This window comes from Oncorhynchus tshawytscha, linkage group LG02 (assembly GCF_018296145.1).
Source record: "Oncorhynchus tshawytscha isolate Ot180627B linkage group LG02, Otsh_v2.0, whole genome shotgun sequence".
Taxonomy (NCBI): domain Eukaryota; kingdom Metazoa; phylum Chordata; class Actinopteri; order Salmoniformes; family Salmonidae; genus Oncorhynchus; species Oncorhynchus tshawytscha.
In genome coordinates this window covers 49,040,412-49,062,313 of record NC_056430.1, presented here as the reverse complement: position 1 = coordinate 49,062,313, position 21,902 = coordinate 49,040,412, and the positions used below count along the sequence as shown (strand labels likewise).

Here is a 21,902-nt window from a genome sequence, read left to right as displayed (position 1 = left end):
ATTTTGCTCTTGTCCTGTCCTCAGTCAGAAATCAATGCACTTTTATTAGTTGTTCAGAGCTATCAACTTGATACTTAATAACATTTTGATATAATAATATATACCATTTAACCTCTTGATGCTACCCATCCCGGATCCGGGATCGTGACTACGTCTCAAGCTCATTAGCATAACACAAAATGTGAAAAAATATTCTTAGACATATTTAACCTCCACACCTACACAAGTCCAATAGCTCAAATGAAAGATAAACACCTTGTTCATCTACCCAGCAAGTCAGATTTCTAAAATGTTTTTTGGCGAAAACATAGCACACATTTATATTAGACCACCACCGAAACAAAAGGCAAACGGCGGCCATTTTGTCCCAGAAAATATAAAATTTAAAAGTAGGATTAAAAAATAAATAATTCACTAACCTTTTGAAAATCTTCATCAGATGACAGTAATATTACATGTTACACAGTACATTTTTTTTTTTTTCAATAATATGCCATTAATATCCATAAATCTCTGTTTACAATGACGACATTTCAAAAATGCTACTCAAAATGTCCGGAGAAATTATGATAGCTCGGACAGATAACGTCAGATAACAAGCAATAAACATGACTAAATATACATGTTCTACATATAGTTACAAAGATACACTTCTTCTTAATACAACCGCTGTGTTACATTTATTTTTAACGTTACAGAATTCGTTCACTAGTCTATGCTATGAGTCGGCGCTCAGATATTAGCAGTGTCTCCTCTACGTTTGGAGTCCACAGAAACCCAAAATAACCACATAAATATTCCCTTACCTTTGATGTTCTTCGATCAGAAGACGTAGAAGGAGTCATACTTACCCAATACATCGTTTGGTTTCAAGTTGTGCGTCTTTGTATTAGCATATGCTAACAGCTTCAGCTGAAATGCACCCAAAATAACTTCTGCTCCTTCTGGTCCCGCACTCTTGCGCAATCAAACTTCAAAATTACATATTATATGTCGACTAAACTGGTCAAACTAAGTGCAGAATCGAGCAAAATGATGTTTTTATCATGTAAAACAATGATAATCGCAAACAAACGAACCGGCTTCAACTGGTGTCTATTGGAAAAGAACGTTCTCCAAATCGGCCGCGTATGTGAGAGTGAACCGGGCATTTTCGCCCGCCAAAGGATGAGGGAGCGCGAAATTCAAACAATGAACGTGCCAATTGAAAGCAGACATCGCGCTGAACAAATACATACTGTTCCCAGATCGGTAGCTGCCTGGGAAGGGTGGGGGCGATGACGTCAAAGTTGACCCAACTTTTCTCTTGACAAGAGAGAGTTTGGGAGAAAGGCTGCCCTGAGAGTTCTGCTTTACATACAGACATAATTTAAACGGTTTTAGAAACTTTAGAGTGTTTTCTATTCAATAATTATTATTATATGCAATATTAGCAATTTTGGAAAAAAATATTTTCAGTTTACTATGGGCACGCACTTCCTCCAACGGGGGCAGTATTGAGCCATAAGCTCAAGAGGTTAACAGACACTTTTATCCAAAGCAACTTAGTCATGCGTGTACACAATTTAAGGATGGGTGGTCCCGGGAATCAAGCCCATTGTCCTGGCATTGCAAGCACCATGCTCGCCCAACTGAGCTACAGAGGACAATACTATCAGACAATAAAAACAACATCCTGACAGTTTTTCAGAGTGTGTAGAGAGCCACAAGAGACAACAGACTAGAGTCAGTTCCACTTTTTATTTATTGATTTAACCATTCACCAAATAGATTAATCTGACCCTTTTTGCATCCAAGAAATCATTGAGAAATCAGATACTCATTATTGACCACATACATATGTAAAACACAAAACACACCAAACTTAACATACAGCTACAGGCTTAAACTTAACTTGTTTAATTCCCTTGACTTTGCTGTTCAAGTCTATTTTCAATTGTAAAATAGCAGAAATCCGTGTAGAGCCACACCCATTCCCTATAAACACACACTCACTAAATGCACACACCTTCGATACATACCCCTATAAACACACACTCACTAAATGCACACACCTTCGATACATACCCCTATAAACACACACTCACTAAATGCACACACCTTCGATACATACCCCTATAAACACACACTCACTAAATGCACACACCTTCGATACATACCCCTATAAAAACCTACTCCCCCATTCAATACTTTTAATACCACTAAATATACAGTGTACACATACTATATATCCCGACTAAAATACCTTTGGCCTACTACACCTGCTGCGTTCCGAAAGAGAGAAATGTAGCAAATGTTGATGTGAACAGAACATTGAGGAGTATTGCAACTCTTTGCTGTTGATTGGGTGACTGTGTGTAGTGCGCTCCGCTTCAGCAGGATTTTTTTAGCAAGCCAAGATTTTTAAGCAAGCCTTCCGGTCAACACCCCTTCATGCCCATCGAGCAAACGTATCTCAGTTGTAAGAAAACAATGTCGTTCAGCACACTGTCGCAAAACATAGCAAGACGTTTTACCAACTGAACACACCCTTGGCGTTTTAAAGGCCAAGCAGCTCCTTGGGGCAGTGTTTCTTAACCCTGGTCCTGGGGACCTAAAAGGGATGCACATTTTTGGTGATCATTCTTTTTTTTGCTTGACACAAACGATTGTTGACTTTTCCAAGAAGCAGGACTCGATTATCACAGAACTCTTGTTGTTTGACATAGCATTGTGTAGTAAATAGTGACGCAAGTGATCGTTTGTGTATAAAGACCTGGCTTTATACCGTTAATAAAACCGTCGCTACGGTTATTCAAATAGTGTAGAGTAGATTGTTGTAGAAAATTGAACACATTTTATGACTAGCGTATTTAAACTGAATGCTCACTTTTACTGCTGTTAAGCAATCTGTGAATCGCTGCCTCCTCTTGTGACTGTTGGTGCTGAAGCAATGTGCTGCACCCTGCAACCAGAGTTTTGTTTCCCTCTAACTATACAAGTTTATTTTCTCCTGTAACTAGTCCGTTATAGCCCATCAGAAAGTGTTTGTAGTCAAAAACCCACTCCAGGGTAAAGATCAATTCTGATTCGTGTCCTTTCGTATCCAGTACTGTCCTGGGCTTGGCCTTGTGCCCACAACCATAAACTACAGTAGGTGAGTGAGTGTGTGCAATCTGTACACAGTCTGTCAACGCCATACTGTAGCAGCAACATGTTGAAAGCATTTTAGGTTTACACCAAATGATTGTATTCCACAAGAGGTTGTAAAGGAGCTTATTGTGTCTGTACGTACCTGCAGTTTTTGAGAGTGCATATGGAGACACAGGAGACAACAGAGACAGTTACTCTGTATTTCTTTAGTTAACCATTCCCCCAATAGATCAACCAGACCCATGTTACATAAAGAAAACACAGATAAATCAGACACAACTTGCAGTGTATTAGATACTCGTTGTTGACCCCGTAAACCATCCTTCCGTAAAGCTCCATCCCTTTGCAATGGCAAGCGTTAACCACCTTGCCAGACAGGGCACTGGCACAGACCGTCTTGGGCTGGGCAGGCGGGCGGCGGGGCACCAACCAGCCAATCCCCATCTGCCACCCCCTGCCACCAATCCTCTTAACCCTCATCATAATACCACTGGGCGTGCCAGTCTTAGTGCCCCGTGCCAGGGATGCCCGCTGGAAAAGCTCTCATGTATTGGAGACTGGCGAGGAAGAGACAGATGGGAAGCTGGGAAAAGGGAGGGGTCTACCCGGAGGTAAGGGCTCTCCTGGTGATAAGGCACTGGGTACCTCCCGGCTGTGGAGGATAGTTGGTAGCAGGAGGTGTTGCTATCAGAGTGGAACAGAAGCAAGGTTTGATGTTGGACGTGTGAGAGGATAAAAAGGGATGTCTTGATGGGTTTAGCTTGCTACTCATGCTATGCCGAGAGCAATGACAACGACATCCCATCCCCATGCATGCACCACAAAAACGCACACTACTCTCTCTCTCTCTCTCTCTCTCTCTCTCTCTCTCTCTCTCTCTCTCTCTCTCTCTCTCTCTCTCTCTCTCTCTCTCTCTCTCTCTCTCTCTCTCTCTCTCTCTCTCTGATTACAATGTCAGGTTATGATTATCTCGTCAAGAAATGTTGATAAGGAGAGATGAATTGCCAATAGTCACAATTTTCCTTGTGTTGTTTTCTGTGCTCTCTTCAGTTGAAAGTATAACTCTACAATGCCATGGATGTAGCTGTTTGTGGCTGCCAGCAATTGTCGACAAAACAAACCTTCTGACCCACAGGTTGCAACATTGCATTGTTTCTAGTCTTGTTGTTCCTATCTATTTCCAACATTTTAACATTTGAAGACTGATGTTCTCCGTGGGAGGCTGTGGGGTGTTGGCTCATTGAGATGAAAATATTTCACAGTGCTCGTCTCTCTGTGAGCATAAATGTTTTTTTTAGTTTGCCTGTGCATATGTATTGCATGTAAGAAATGGTGTGTGTCTGTCTGGGTAGAAGCTGACTCTCTCTCTCTCTCTCTTTTCCAGGAGTCATCCTCCAGGCCTCTCGTCTCTCCCTGGCTGGGGAGTCTTCTAGAAGGGGGCCCCTCCTGACCACCATGAAAGGGTTAGGAGCCAACCGCAATCGCTCCGACTCCTGCGACCCCACCCAGGGCCCCCCGGAGCCCCTGTACCCCCACCAGGCCTCCACACTGCCTCGGAGCCCCTACCTTCTCAGCCCCACCAGCATGGACCACTACGGCACCATGGACCCGCACCACTACAACCCCTCTGTGGACCACCACTACAATCAGGGCTCCCTGCCCCCGGACTATTCTCTCCCTCTCAACAACCAGCTGTCCAACAGCAGCACCTTCCCCCGCATCCATTACAACGCCCACTATGACCCGTCCGACTTCTCCCCGCCACAGGGGGACAGCATCGGGGGCATTAGCACGGGAACCCTGGGCACCTCCATGTCCATGGGCATGGGAATGGGCATAGGGATGCATGGCTCGAGTGGCATGGGGGGCCTGCAGAGCAGTCGGGGGCCCATGATCACCAGTGGCTCTGCCACCATCTCCGGCGGGGCCAAGATGAACCGGCAGCTGGCGCCTAACTTGCTGGACCAGTTGGACAAGCAGCTGCCTGGGGGGCCCAGAGATGGCTTCAGCACACTGCAGTTCCACCGGAGCACATCGGCCGCCCTCTCCGCCGCCTCCAAGCAGCGCACCGACAGCCCCGGGCGCATCCGTAACCTGGTGTGCTCTGTCCAGAAGCTCTTCGCCAAGTCACAGTCCATGGATGGCCACAACCTCAAGGGTGTCAACGGGCGTTCGGGGGCAGGAAGTGGCAGCGGTGGGACCTCATCCGGGACCGAGGACGGTGGGAAGCGGGACCAGCGAGCAAAGAGCAAAGACCGCGGCGGGTCCAAGTCAGATGGGGGCGGGACAGGCAAGCGGCGGCCGCGCTCCAACATGTCGGGCTACTGGAGCTCGGACGACCTGGACAGTGCTGACCTCAACAACTACCGCAACCCCATAGCCATGACACTGGGACGACCCACAGCGCATGCCACCCAGCACGCCACCCACGGTACTGCCTACGATTCCCAGCAGGGGGCACTACAGCAGCAGCAGGGGCACCAGAGCCGCTACGTGGTCCACAGCGGATACAACACCATCAGCTCATCCAAGAGCCACAACGAGGTCATAAAGTATCAACAGGCACTGCCAGGACCTGGGGGCGGAGGAGGAGGTGGGATCAGCATGGGGGTGAACAGTAATGACTTTATGAAGGGGGGTTCGTGGTCGACACTGACCCTGGGTCAGCCCAGACAGGTGCTGCAGAAGGGCCACTCGGCCACCCTGGACCGGTCCATGCTCAAGTCCAAGTCATGCCAGCAGGAGCTGGCCTGCAACTACCTGCAAGTGGGCCGACAGGTGAGTAGTATCTAAAAAATGTCTGTTGTCAAATGGATATGTGCTGGACATAAAGAAATTGTGGAGAGATAGAATAAGGCACAACCCTAAAAGCGGCAACATATTAAAGATTTTAAAGGGGATATTTTTTTAACCAAAATAGGAAAATATGACAAAAATACACTTTCTGTCAAACAATAACACTTTTTATATATAAGCATATATAAGCATATATTTTGAAAATAATTACACATTTATAGTCAAATTTGATGTTTCAAAATAAACGTTTTCGTATGGTTTCATGTTTTGAACAGATATTTTGATCAATTTCATCCATAGCCACTTGTTATGAACATGTTATTCATTCAAAGTGTTTTGTTTCTGTGATACTCAGAGGCTGAGACATTGGCGAAACAGCTAATCTGACCTACTGGTATGACCTAAAATGGCCGGCAATATAGGCGATATGGGCGCCGGTGCCATCAGACTCTTAGCTCTAACTTTGGAATGCTATGGGCTCTCAATTCAGTTCCTATTGCATCTAAAAGATGAGACTCTCTATTTGGTATTTTTTAGTTACAGTGGTTGCCATGCCCCCCCAGCGGCCACATCTGGGGTAGCTCCATAGAGCCAGTGGTGGAAAAAGTACTCAATTGTCATACTTGAGTAAAAGTAAAGGTACCTTGATAGAAAATGACTCAAGTAAAAATGAAAGTCACCTAGTAAAATACTACTTGAGTAAAAGTCTTTATTTGGTTTTAAATATACATAAGTTTCAAATGTAAATGGAATTGCTAAAATGTACTTGAGTATCAAAAGTAAAAGTAAAATAAAAATCATCTCAAATTTCTTATATTAAACAATCAAGAAGGCATTTGTTTATTTTTTTATTTTTATTGACAGATATCCAGGAGCACACTCCAACACTCAGACATCATTTAGTTTAGTGAAGTAAAAGTTGCCCAAAATATAACTAGTAAAGTGCAGATACCCCAAAAAACTACTTAAGTATCACTTTAAAGTATTTTTACTTACGTACTTTACACCACTGCATAGAGCCCCACATAATACCCATAAAACCTAGAGGTCAAACAGTGAAATGGTTCCAATCGTTTTACCACCATTCATTTTTTCCACAGGGGATTTTAGAAACACCATGCTGTAGGTCATGTAAGTGTCTGCTACTGTACATGCAATATGCTTTGTGGACTTCACTGGACAGAGGTTGCTGTCCGGTTTTGTGCTAAAACACACGTGTGGTTGACTTTATTCTGCCAATGCGTCTTCTTATTGTCTCGGCCTTTAGGCCCATATATCACGGTCACAAGGCATATAAATTAACAGGTTATAGAGCAAACAACGCAATTATCACAACACAGACTATTGGAACCATTTCGCTGTTTGACCGCTAGGTTTTATGGGTATTATAACTTTGTTATGATACTATGGTATTCCATATCTATATCTTTTCAGGGTACAAATGTGGTGCTTTTATCACTAAGTTTACTAAGTTTACATTTTCAGTTTAGCCACGCAAAACAAGTACACAAAATAGAGATTACTATGTTAACACTGAAATCATGGTAAATTGTGTGGGGGTTGTCTGAAATGGCCATTTTTGACCACTCAAAATTGACCCCTGTTGGCACTTATAGGGTTAAATATTCCAACAAATATCCAGACAGTTTTTCAGGTTTGACAAAGATCTGTTTGGATCGAAACATAAAACTTGTAGCCTTGTGACTACAATAAACCTACTATACTGTATGTGTTGGACCATTTGAGTGTTAGGTTGACTATTCCTCCACTGTATGTCCGCTTGTCTTGTTTTTCAATTACCTCAGTTTATTTCACTAAGATATGGCCCTGTCTACCAGTTTGGTATGATTACTGTGCATCATCCATTTTATCAGCCTGACTTTATGTCGTGACATTTATCCATGTGACATTAACATGCTTTTTTTTACCCATAGAATTGTTTTGATACAAATTGTTTTTTCTTGGTTTTCAAAGTAAAGATATTGAGGAAGGAGTTTGTCAAATGTAACAGCCCTATAGCATTCTTAATGATTTAATTCTTTTTTTTTGTTCAAAACGTTTATTTACATGTGCAATCAATAACACCATAGCTATGGTCAAGAAAAGTAGGATGGTGTCCCTCAGGGATCTGTTGTGGGTCTTTAGAACATACTGTAGATACTTTAGATTACTGAATGAATTCAGCAAAACAAATTATATTATGTGAATATCACAATACACACACAATCATCTCAATATAAATTACATAGTGGTATATTGTCATATATACGAATATATATGGGCTGCTGCTTGTAGGGGGACTGGAGTAACACGCTGGGTCGCAGCAGTGGAGTAGCCGGAGCCAACGAGATCCCATGCAGGCGCATGCGGAGTGGCAGCTACGTGAAGGCCATGGGTGACCTGGAGGACAGCGACGACTCAGACGTCAGCATCAAGCCCTCGCCCAAAATGGCCGCCCGCCGCCAGAGCTACCTCAGGGCCACCCAGCAGTCTCTGAGCGACCAGCAACCGTCACGCAAGTAAGCTCAGCACCAAAGTATCCCACATGGACATTAATTTAGGCAAACATGCATTCATGTCAGCATACTAACATGTAGACTTTTTTGATGTAGCGATTTGATCAATACTGCCTTGCTGACATAGAGTTTGTAGACTTTATAACACTTTCAAGTTGACGCAAACCCGAACTACACTGAACAAAAATATAAATGCAAAATGTAAAGTGTTGGTCCCATGTTTCATGAGCTAAAATAAAAGATCCCAGAAATGTTCCATACGCACAAAAAGCTTCTTTCTCTAAAATGTTGTGCACAAATTTGTTTACTTCCCTGTTAGTGAGCATTTCTCCTTTGCCAAGATAATCCATCCACCTGAGAGTGGCATATCAAGAAGCTGATTAAACAGAATGATGATTACACAGGTGCACCTTGTGCTGGGGACAATAAAAGGCCACTCTAAAATGTGCAACACAATGCCACAAATGTCAACATTTTTGAGGGAGCACGCAACTGACATGATGACTGGAGGAATGTCCATTTATTTCTTTACCATAATCCACCTCCAATGTCATTTTAGAGAATTTGGCAACCGGGCCTCACAACCGCAGACCACATGTAACCACGCCAACCCAGGACCTCCACATCTGGCTTCTTCACTTACGGGATGGTCTGAGACCAGCCACCCGGACAGCTGATAAAACTGTGGGTTTGCACAACCGAAGAATTTCTGCACAAACTGTCAGAAACCTTCTCAGGGAAACTCATCTGCATGTTCATTGTCCTCACCCGGGTCTTGACCTGACTGCAGTTCGGCGTCATAACCGACTTCAGTGGGCATATGCTCACTTTTGATGGCCATTGGCACGCTGTAGAAGTGTGCTCTTCATGGATGAATCCCGGGTTTCAATTGTACCGGGCAGATGGCAGACAGTGTGTATGGCGTCTTGTGGGTGAGCGGTTTGCTGATGTCAACGTTATGAACAGAGTGCCCCATGGTGGTGGTCGGGTTATGGTATGGCCAGGCATAAACTACAGACAACGAACACAATTGCATTTTATCGCTGGCAATTTGAATGCACTGAGATATCGTGACAAGATCCTGAGGCCCATTGTCGTGCCATTCATCCACCACCATCACCTCATGGCCTGCATACTGACCAGACACGTCACCCATTGAGCATGTTTGGGATGCTCTGGGTCGTGTACGACAGTGTGTTCCAGTTCCCACCAGTATCCAGCATCTTCACACAGCCATTTAAGAGGAGTGGGACAACATTCCACAGGCCACAACCAACAGCCTGTTCAACAATGTGAAGGAGATGTGTCGCGCTGCATGAGGCAAATGGTGGTCACACCAGATACTGACTGTTTTTTTTTCAAGGTATCTGTGACCAACAGATGAAATCCATAGATTATGGGCCTAATGAATTTATTTCAATTGACAGATTTCCTTATAGGAACTGTAACTCAGTAAAATCCTTTACATTGTTGTGTTTATATTTTTGTTCAGTGTAGTATCAACTCAATTACATTGTATAGGATAAGCATTAATAAGGCTACGTCACATAGCATACACACATCCTTTCACTCTCTCTTAGACGCCCACACACAAGCATACAGACGTACACACAGTTACATGATGTATATTTTATCTTTATTTAACTAGGCAAGTCAGTTAAGAACAAATTCTTATTTACAATGACGGCCTACACCGGCCAAACCCAGGCGATGAAGGGCCAATTGTGCACCGCCCTGTGGGACTCCCAATCATGGCCGGTTGTGATACAGCCTGGATTTCGAACCAGGGTGTCTGTAGTGACGCCTCTAGCACTGAGATGCAGTGCCTGAGACCGCTGCGCCACTCGAGAAGAATGAATAAGGCTATGTCACATAGTATACACACACATCCACATCCTTTCACTCTCTCTTAGATGCACGCACACACACACACACACACACACACACACACACACAAACACAGACATACACACAAACACACATAAACAAACACACACACTGAGCCCATGGCACCATTTCAAAACAGAGCTGTGACATGCAGGAAGGAGACAGCCATGCTGCCAGCTTTTGGCATGCCAGTAAACAGGCCTTGCATACTATAGAGACTAACACACACAGTCAGACAAGCTGTGCTCACTCACGCGTGGGATTAAGCACCGTCAGACTCATGCCTCCTACACATGCCAGAGCTCTGATTATGGTTTCCTCACCGTTGGTTTACTAACATTTCCGCAACGTAGCGGCTTGGCCGTAACATTTTCGGAACATCACACACACGATGCCGCCTTCAGCTACTGCACAGACTGATAGTGAGTCACCACAAACTAGGCTATAGTCTCCTCCTCTCCCCCTGACAGACTGACTAGGGTTTCTAGTTCATTGTCTCTAGATTACAAGCAGAAGCACACACTGGGCTAGACACAGGGGGGACAGTGCATTGGGGGTCCTGTTCATTTTCACATAATGACAAACGAATCGAAACCCATTTTGATTAATAGTCGCAGAGAATGGGATGAACAATGAGCAAGCTGCTGGGTTTACGGTTTCCTCTAATGTCTCCTTTGATTTGAAGGAACTTAAAGGAGTTTGTACGGTTTGTGTTCCTCATGTTCTCTGAGGTCAGGGTTATATGGCATGACATGTGTGCCAATAATATCCTAAACCTTTGCGTGATAGAATTTGACACGGATGTATTTCCATAGGGACGTGTTGTTGCAGACTGGCCATTATTTGGAAACATACAGACAAGAAAAGAGTAACAAGAACAGGAATACAGTAAACGTTTAGTCCACAAGGCAGCAGCAAATCAACAAGCTATACGCATACTGGCCAGGCAATCATGAAGCAAAAGTGAATATATTCTGTTACGTCATGATAGACTGATAGACGCAGCTTTTTGTTGATATTGACAACACACACAACATGATAAAGTAGCAGGAGTGTTGCTTAAAAAAAATGACATGTCATTAAAATACGTAAATGATTTCAAACCTGCATGCTAAATGACTCTAACCCTGCTCCCACCCCACCCTGCCAAATCCCAAACGCCAAACCCCTGTTCTCCCGCCGTGGTCTGCTCCACCCTGGTTGGCAGGAGCAGCAGAGCCCTGGATTACGCCATGCTGCAGGGGGAGCTGGAGGCACTGTGGTCTCCTCTGCACAGTGTGTCCTCTCTGCACCAACTGGGCAGGTCAGTGCTAGGCAGCCAGCTAATCACCATTAGGTGGCAGGCTTACGCTTGCACTGGATTGGATGCTGCCCCAATCAATCAATCAATCAAGTCACCCCTCCCCCTGCCCCCCAGGTCTTGCCCACCTCTTCGGTTACCCATGCCACGTGAGTGCCAACGCCATGCCAAAGTCATGCCACCCACCACACCCGCCTTTTCCTCCAAACTAATTTGCTTCCCCCACTGCCCCCTCTGCCCTCACACAAAGTACCCCCCCTCCCAAATAAAGGATTGCCAATGCCCAGCTGGCCTTCCATGCCAGGGATCTCCATCTGTACAGTCATGACAAGAATATATATTGCTCAGAGAAATATGATTAAAAATGATTGGATCTCCTGTTATCAATACTCCGGCACCATTCTCTTGCTAGGATAATGACACTGAGCCTTTTTCTCAAATGTTTTCTGAGATTGGAGAACACATTGGGAGGGATCTTCAACCACTCATCCATACAGAATCTTACCAGATCCTTAATCATCTGTGCTTATGGACTGTCCGCTTCAATTCAAACCACAGGTTTTCAATAGGGTTCAGGTCCGGGTACTGAGATGGCCATTGCAAATTGTTTATTTTGTGGTCAAATCATTTATGAATTTCTTTCTTTGTTGTTATCCTCGCAAAGGGAGGGTGCCGGAGTATTGAAAGCCAGGGTGCCAAAAATATTGACCCCTATCCATTTTCGTTCCACGGAATGAGTATTTTAACAATTCAAATGTCCTTGTGAAGCTCGTATTCAATTGCCACTCCCTGTTGGACACAATGTGCTTCCATTCCCCCTGTCACAAGGGGATTTATGGCTGATTTAAGATTAAATCGTCAACCCTGTTACTGTCAACCCTGTTACTTTATTTGGCAGTTAACAGGCACTTGTTTTTTAAATTAGACCTCCTGAGATGGGAAAACTAGTTTTTTAATTAAATTAAACATGTGCTCTTTATGACAGAATATATAGAATAGAATTAGGTGAAATCCCCCCAAAAATGTGATCAACTTGAATTGGTGGAACGACCCACTTCTTAAACAAATATCTTTCTCTGAGCAATTTTATTAGTATAAAATAATAGAATTATCCAATTTATTTAGCATACAATTTCGGTCATGACTGTACAGTTGAAGTAGGAAGTTTACATACACTTTAGCCAAATACACTTAATCTCAGTTTTTCACAATTCCTGACATTTAATTCTAGTAGAAATTCCCTATCTTAGGTCAGTTAGGATCACCACTATATTTTAAGAATGTGAAATGTCAGAATAATAATAGAGATAATGATTTATTTAAGCTTTTAGTTCTTTCATCACATTCCCAGTGGGTCAGAAGTTTACATACACTCAATTAGTATTTGGTAGCATTGCATTTAAATTGTTTAACATGGTCAAACGTTTCAGGTAGCCCTCCACAAGCTTCCCACAATAAGTTGGGTGAATTTTGGCCCATTCCTCCTGACAGAGCTGGTGTAAATGAGTCAGGTTTGTAGGCATCCTTGCTCACATGCGCTTTTTCAGTTCTGCCCACAAATGTTCTATAGGATTGAGGTCAGAGCTTTGTGATGGCCACTCCAATACCTATTATTTGTTCTCCTTAAGCCATTTTGCCACAACTTTGTAATTATGCTTGGGGTCATTGTCCATTTGGAAGACCCATTAGCGACCAATCTTTAACTTTCTGACTGATGTCTCAAGATGTTGCTTCAATATATCCACATAATTTTCCTTCCTCATGATCTATTTTGTGAAGCGCACCAGTCCCCCCTGCAGCAAAGCACCCCCACAACATGACGCTGCCACCCCCGTGCTTCACAGTTGGAATGTTGTTCTTCGGCTTGCAAGCCTCCCCCTTTTTCCTCTAAACATAATGATAGTCATTATGCCCAAGCAGTTCTATTTTTGTTTCATCAGACCAGAGGACATTTCTCCAAAATGTACGATCTTTGTCCCCATGTGCAGTTGCAAATCGTAGTCTGGATTTTATATGGCGGGTTTGGAGCAGTAGCTTCTTCCTTGCTGAGCGGCCTTTCAGGTTATGTCAATATAGGACTGGTTTTACTGTGGATATATATACTTTTGTTCCCGTTTCCTCCAGCATCTTCACAAGGTCCTTTGCTGTTGTTCTGGGATTGATTTGCACTTCTCGCACCAAAGTATGTTTATCTCTAGGAGACAGAACGCGTCTCCTTCCTGAGCGGTATGACAGTTGCGTGGTCCCATGTGTGTTTATACTTGCGTACTATTGTTTGTACAGATGAACGTGGTACCTTCATGTAAATTGGAAATTGCACCAGACTTGTGGAGGTCTACCATTTTTTTCTGAGGCTTTGGATGATTTCTTTAGATTTTCCCATGATGTCAAGCAAAGAGCCACTGAGTTTGAAGGTAGGCCTTGAAATACATCCAAAAGTACACCTCCAATTGACTTAAATTATGTCAATTAGCCTATCAGAAGCTTCAAAAGCCATTACATAATTTTATGGAATTTTCCAAGCTGTTTAAAGGCACAGTCAACTTAGTGTATGTAAACTTCTGACCCACTGGAATTGTGATACAGTGAATTATAAGTGAAATAATCTGTCTGTAAATTGTTGGAAAAATGACTTATGTCATGCACAAAGTAGATGTCCTAACTGACTTGCCAAAACTATAGTTTGTTAGCAAGAAATTTGTGGAATGGTGGAAAAATGAGTTAACTGTATGTAACCTAACTGTATGTAAACCAACCTAACTGTATGTAAACTTCCAATTTCAACTGTATGTACGGAAGGATCATCACAATCACATGAAAAGTGAAATGTCATGTCGCTATCACTGTGGGCCAGCAAAGACAAATAAATACTAGGTTCTCTTTTGGTAATCACATTCATTATTGCTGATATGAAGTGAATTTGGATTGTTTTCCCTACTAGTCTTTGATATTGGCACCCTGATGCGTGGAATAAGACTTTACATATGCTTGACCTGTGTATCATTGGCTTTGCAGTGTTTGAGGGCTACAGTATATGGGTTATATTATTGTAATGAGATGAGATGGGAGAAACATTATTCACAGGTGTCATGATAGGGGCAATGATGCTGACAGGTAATGAAAATGATAATGAATGGAACCAGGGATGAGAAGCGACCTAAACTGAATTTCTCTTCCTTTCATCTCCTGTCTGCCCCTCCCCTCTACTTCTCTCTTTTCTTTCCTTCATAATCCCTTTTCCCACTCCTCTCGGCTCTTCCATTCTTTGCTCATTCTCTCCTTCCCTTCTCTCTGATATCATCCCTGTCTTCTCACGTCAACTCTCCTCCCATCCTCTCCTCTCTTCCCCTCCTCCTCCTGTCCCCTTCAGCTGTCTTCCCTCTCTGAGAGAGCTGTCCACCAACCGTAGCCTGGACAACCTGGACTGTCTGGGGGGTCCGGTGGGGGGCTCCCTGTTCCCCCGCTGGGATGATGAGGACTTCAGCCAGGGTGGAGGATGCAGCACCCTGGGGAGGAGCAGCTGCATTAGCCAGGTCAGAGGTCACCTGTGATGGGGGTTGGAGCGGGGGGGGCGTCTTTGGGGTCATACAACTAGCATGGGACTTGAGCTTATCGCAGCATTAGACTCTATTTTGTTCTTCTTCTTTCCAATCGTACTTAATTATTTTTGTGACAGAATAGTGGGGATGTACAGAGAAAGGGAATTAGATGCAGGAAGGAGCAGATGGGGGGGGAGAATTACCTCTACACCAGACTCCGGCACATATAATTGGACATATTTTGATTTTGGAGTGAAGTATAACATTAGCTCTCCAATTCTCCACCTCAGTTGATTCTGTTCTTAATGAGGTAGAAGAGAGTATTTATACACCTCTCAAAAATCACCTAGCTCATTCCACTCATTCCACCTGCAAATCACTCAAGTCATTTTCAAGAGGCCCCTCTTTTGCCTCGAAATGAGAGTTTGCCTTGTCAAATGGGCAATTACTCTGATAACAGCCTTCAGCGACATGACTGCAATCGAATAATTCTCCTATTGAAAAAAAAAGAGTCCATTTTCATTATGTCTCTCATATTAATGTTCTGAGGCAAAAAAGCTAATTCCTCCATTTACACAGAAAGATCCATTACCTTTCTAGGTCATCATGGTTATGAAGAACGACTCTTGATCCTCTTTGATCTTTTACAAAAGGCCTGTCAAACTAGGCTTTAAAATCCATTAGTATTAAGCATTCTGACCCCATCTTGGGAAATGTACAACGTCTTATGAATTCAGGAAAATGCATGCGGATTCAGGCCTACATGTAAATTACTCATCTTCAGAGCTGCAAGGTACAGAACGCCTTTCTGTGAGTTGACTGTATGTCAACCAAAAACAGCAGAATAACATTCAATTAATATGACACATTATGCTGTTATTAATAAAGGGGACTGCAAAGTACAGACATGACGATGACCCTAAGAGTTGGCGAGACAGCGCTAAACAGATCTGGGATCAGGCTATAGATCTCATGCGCTCACTCATCTCAGGCCCTCACTCTTTCTCTCACTTTCTCCCTTTTTATCTGTCACTCTTTCTCTCCCGCTCTCTCTGAGCTGTCGTTACTCCCCACTCTTTGATTTACTGAAGTGTGCGACAGAGCCAACTGCATAAGTGACAACTCAAACACCATACTCATCACGTCCCCGTCACTCCAACACGGCGTTAGGCTCGCCTCTTAGAAAGATTGTTCATGTCCCTCAGTCAAACCTCAAGAGAATTTAATTTGCACTGCTGCGCCTTTAATCTGGCTTCGAAACCAATTTAATGTAAGTCAATCAAATGGCTACGTTTTTATGAGAAGTTAGACATCTTTGATTAATACTTACAAAGTGATACTGAAACTAATTGGCAGTCAAAAATTGCATGGTTGTTAGCTTTACTTAGCTTCTCAACTGCCTTAGACTTTGACAAGTTGCTATGAGGAGTTGATTTGGGAGAAAGTGTTACTGCTGCACTTTCCTGACCCCTCACCCAGCCTTAATACTGTAATTTGTCCTCTTGGGTGCATTTTTCTGCATCCCATCCAAATGTGTCACACCACCGATAAATCTACGATAATCGAGAATTTGAATAAGTATTTTTCTACCGCTGGCCATGTATTCCACCTGGCTACCTGCGGCCAACAACTCTGCACCCCTGCAGCAACTTGCCAAAGCCCCCCCGCCGCTTCTCCTTCACCCAAATCCAGACAGCTGATGTTCTGATGAAAGAGCTGCAAAATCTGGATCCCTACAAATCAGATGGGCTTGACAATCTGGACCCTCTCTTTCTAAAATTATCCGCCAAGATTGATGCAATTACTATTACTAGCCTGTTCAACCTCTCTTTCGTATCGTCTGAGATCCCCAAAGATTGGAAAGCTGACCTATATTCATCCTGCCCTGCCTTTCTAAAGTCTTCAATCACCGACCATTTCGAATCTCACCGTACCTTCTCCACTATGCAATCTGGTTTCCGAGCTGGTCATGGGTGCACCTCAGCCTCGCTCAAGGTCCTAAACGATATCATAACCGCCATCGATAAAAGACAGTACTGTGCAGCCATCTTCATCGACCTGGCTAAGGCTTTCAACTCTGTCAATCACCACATTCTTATCGGCAGACTCAATAGCCTTGGTTTCTCAAATGACTGCCTCGCCTGGTTCACCAACTACTTCTCAGAGTTCAGTGTGTCAAATCGGAGGCCCTGTTGTCTGGACCTCTGGCAGTCACTATGTGGGTGCCACAGGGTTCAATTCTCGGGCCGACTCTTTTCTCTGTATATATCAATGATGTCGCTCTTGCGGCTGGTGATTCTCTGATCCATCTCTACGCAGACAACAATATTCTGTATACATCTGGCCCTTCTTTGTACACTGTGTTAACAAACCTCCAAACAAGCTTCAATGCCATACAACATTCCTTCCGTGGCCTCCAACTGCTTTAATTGCTAGTAAAACCAAATGCATGCTCTTCAACCGATTGCTGCCTGCACCCGACCGACCAGCATCACTACTCTGGACGGTTCTGACTTAGAATATGTGGACAACTACATATACCTAGGTGTCTGGTAAGACTGTAAACTCTCCTTCCAGGCTTGCATAAAGCATCTCCAATCCAAAATTAAATCTAGAATTGGCTTCCTATTTCGCAAAACAAAGCCTCCTTCACTCACGCTGCCAAACATACCCTCGTAAAACTATCTTACCGATCCTTGACTTCGGCGATGTCATTTACAAAATAGCCTCCAACACTCCACTCAGCAAACTGGATGTAGTCTATCACAATGCCATACATTTTGTCACCAAAGCCCCATATACTACCCACCACTGTGACCTATATGCTCTCGTTGGCTGCCCCTCGGTACATATTCGTCGCCAAACCCACTGGCTCCAGGTCATCTATAAGTCTTTGCTAGGTAAAGCCCCGCCTTATCTCAGCTCACTGTTCACCATAGCAACACCCACTATAGCACACGCTCCAGCAGGTATATTTCACTGGTCATCCCCAAAGCCAACACTTCCTTTGGCTGCCTTTAATTCCAGTTCTCTGCTGCCAATGACTGGAGCGAATTGCAAAAATCACTGAAGTTGGAGACTTATATCTCCCTCTCTAAATTTAAGCATTAGCTGTCAGAGCAGCTTACCGATCACTGTACCTATTCACAGCCAATCTGTAAATAGCACACCCAACTACCGCATCCCCATATTGTTATTTATCTTCTTGCTCTTTTGCACCCCAGTATCTCTACTTGCACATCATCATCTGCACATCTATCCCTCCAGTGTTAATGCTAAATTGTAATTATTTCGCCTCTATGGCCTATGTATTGCCTTACCTCCCTACTCTTCTACATTTGCACACACTGTACATAGATTTTTTAAAATTGATTTTACGTTTGTTTATGTGTAACTCTGTGTTGTTGTTTTTGTCACACTGCTTTGCTTTATCTTGGCCTTTATCTTGGCCAGTTGTAAATGAAAACTTGTTCTCAACTGGCCTACCTGGTTAAATAAAGGTGAAATAAAATACATTTAAAAAACTGGAATTAGCTCACTCCTCTAACAGACGCAGTCAGCTGTGCTCTCAATGGCAGACCTGGTTCATATAGTATTTGATTAAATTCAAAACACTTACGTGTTTCCGTGAGCCTGCTTGAAGTATTACATGGGTATTACATGCACTTTTGGGACTATTCCATTGGTTCCAATTTGCTAGGTAACCTGAAAAAAGTACAGGAAATGTATTTGAAAAATGCAAATACTATTAGAACCCAGGTTTAAACCATGGATCTCTAACAACCATGCCTCTCTGGTCCCGGAACAAACCATGCCTTTCTTTCACTCTCCTGCTAGCAGCAGGAGCCGTGTAACGCTGTCCCTCTCTCTCTACCTCTGCCACCCATGCCAAGATGCCAACCTATGCCACCCATGCCAACCTGTCTTTCTCCTTCCAGCTACGAGACTTGGAGATGTTGAGCCAACGCTACGAGGATAGCTGCGCCGAGTCGTCGTTCCGAGATTCCCACACACTCTCGCGCTCCCATTCCCAGGCAGTGGAGCCTCCCGATCTACCCATGCCCACGTGCTTCCGATCTCGTAGCCATAGCTACCTGCGGGCCATCCAGGCCGGATGCTCGCAGGATGACGACACTGCTTCTGTGGACTCGGATTCGCCGCCGCCAACCGCCACTACTGTTCGTACCTACAGCACCAGCACTGGTGAGTAGGCCTACCTTAGAGGCTGATCTTAGGTCATTTTTTCACTTTTACCTGCTAATGGTTGAGGTTATCATTATAGAGAGGGTAAGCTTCCTACTTGTCAGACTACTCACCACCCTTCTGTACATAAATCCGGGACACTCATTTAGTATGATATGTTATGTTTCGTTTGGTATGTATTCATTTGTGGACGTCCATCACCCATTTTGTATTATTACAGTAGGTTACGAATTACTATTCGTATCATATGTTACGAATTTGCTAAATGTATGACATGCTATGAATTCTAGCTAGGTGGATAGGTGGTTAATAGTTATCTGGCTAACGTTAGCTAGGCTAGGGGTTAGGGTTTGTGAAATTGTTAGCTAAAAGGGGAAGGGTTAGCTAATATCCTAAGTAGTTGCAAAGTACTGTCGCTAAAAAAGTAGTAAGTATTTGAAAAGTTGCTCAAATGCTAAAGTTGTCCATGATGAGATTCAAACTCACAACCTTTGGGTTGCTAAACGTTTGGTTATACAGCCACCCAAGTAACCATCTGCTTTATGTAACCATACCAAATGTAACATATCATACTAATTTGAGCATGCAGGATTTACATGTACTATGTTATGTCTAGTCTCTGATACCAGGCTGTGAACACATCCTGTTGTTATCCCATATCTGACAAGGTCAGTCACCCTTGGCTATGGTCCAGGCTTGGCCACCTGTGAAGTTGGCGTCGGTGGAGGCTGAAGCGTGTCTCTCTCTCCCTCTCTACTAGACTATGAACCACTCGTAATACAGCGGCTGAACGATACACTCAGTTCGTTTGAATTGCCATCATGAGTTTCCTTGCTATTTTGTATCCATGAAATGATAGCCTACTTCCACGTCCAAAGCGTCCACATCGCAGCGCTCTTGACCGTACTCACCACGCCTCTTTTCCCACCGTTTCCTGGGAACTGGGCAATACAAAAGAAGGCTTTACCAGAAGCTTGTGTTGAAACGGGTTGTTTCGAAGTAACAGCTCCTGCAATCCCGAAGCCATTTCTAGGCTTCGTTTTCATCTTCTGATACAAGGGTAAGTGTTTTTTTTGCCAATAATGTTTACCTTCGGCTGTGACTTTGATGGAAATAACCATTTATCCAAATCGGTTCTCATTTTAATTCCTGAACAGCTTTGCAAACTATAATGTTAGCGATTATAATGCAAGGGATACTGTTTGGATGGATATATTACTGTAGCTGTATTTGATTTTGACAGTAAACCTGGACGATGACAGTTGACTTTCGTAATATTTAGCCACAGTTTAGCCTATAGATGCGCAATACTCGCGAATCGAGATCAGAGCGCGCGCGGTGTAACTTTAAGTCAACGGAGGTCAAATTTGTTTTATATTGGAAATTCGGTGGACATCCATTCATCAGTAGCTAACTATTGAACCAAGAATGCCATGACTACGAAGATGGTATATTCTGAATCAGGGGCGGATGGAGAACAATCCACACATATATATATATATATATATATGTGTGTGTGTATATATGTGTGTGTGTGTGTGTGTGTGTGTGTGTGTGTGTGGATTGTCTCAATCTTATATATATATGTGTATATATATGTGGATTGGTCTCAATCTTATTTTATATATATATATATATATCTATATCTTTTTATTTAACTAGGCAAGTCAGTTAAGAACAAATTCTTATTTTCAATGACGGCCTAGGATCAGTGGGTTAACTGCCTGTGTGTGTGTGTGTGTGTGTGTGTGTGTGTGTGGATTGTTCTACAATGTATTATATATGTATCAATACAACAAAAAAATATATATATATATATATACGGAACAAAAATATGGATTCAACGATTTTACTAATCTATGGATTTCACATGACTGGGCAGGGGCGCAGCCATAGGTGAGCCAATCAGAATGAGCTTTTCCCCACAAAAGGGCTTTATTACAGACAGAAATACTCCTTAGTTTCATCAGCTGTCCGGGTGGTTGGTCTCCAGATGATCCCGCAGTTGAAGATGCTGGATGTGGAGGTCCTGGGCTGGCGTGATTACACATGGTCTGCGGTTGTGAGGCCGGTTGGATGTACTTCCAAATTCTCTAAAACGATGTTGGAGGTGGCTTATGGTAGAGAAATTAACATTCAATTCTCTGGCAACAGCTGTGGTTGAGATTCCTGCACTCAGCATGCCAATTGCACACTCCGCTCAACTTGAGACAACTGTGGCATTGTGTTGTGATAAAATGACACATTTTAGAGTGGCTTTTTAATTGTCCCCAGCACAAGGCACACCTGTGTAATGATCATGTTTAACCAGCTTCTAGTCAGGTGGACGGGTTATTATTATTTGTGCACAATTTTAGAGAAGTTTATTGCTAATTGAACATTTCTGGGATCTTTTATTTCAGCTCATGAAGCAACACTTTAGATGTTGTGTTCATATTTTGGTTCAGTATACATCACAGAAGACTGAAATATAACAAAACAATTTGACAAACCCTGGATGAGGCGTTATTTAAAAAAGTTGAATTATCA

The 21,902-nt window shown here is 43.3% G+C and overlaps 1 protein-coding gene across 1 annotated transcript in view; it reads left to right on the top strand.

The window, feature by feature from the left end:
* The first annotated feature begins 4,520 nt into the window (after positions 1-4,520).
* The window catches only part of LOC112222672 (disks large-associated protein 4), a 46,532-nt gene continuing 29,150 nt past the window's right edge, over positions 4,521-21,902 (top strand). The window contains exons 1-4 of the mRNA XM_042300360.1: positions 4,521-5,910; positions 8,224-8,447; positions 15,002-15,164; positions 19,109-19,373. Of these exons, the coding sequence (XP_042156294.1) occupies positions 4,588-5,910; positions 8,224-8,447; positions 15,002-15,164; positions 19,109-19,373 (1,975 nt within the window). The 5' untranslated portion in view covers positions 4,521-4,587. The remainder of the gene's footprint in view (positions 5,911-8,223; positions 8,448-15,001; positions 15,165-19,108; positions 19,374-21,902) is intronic.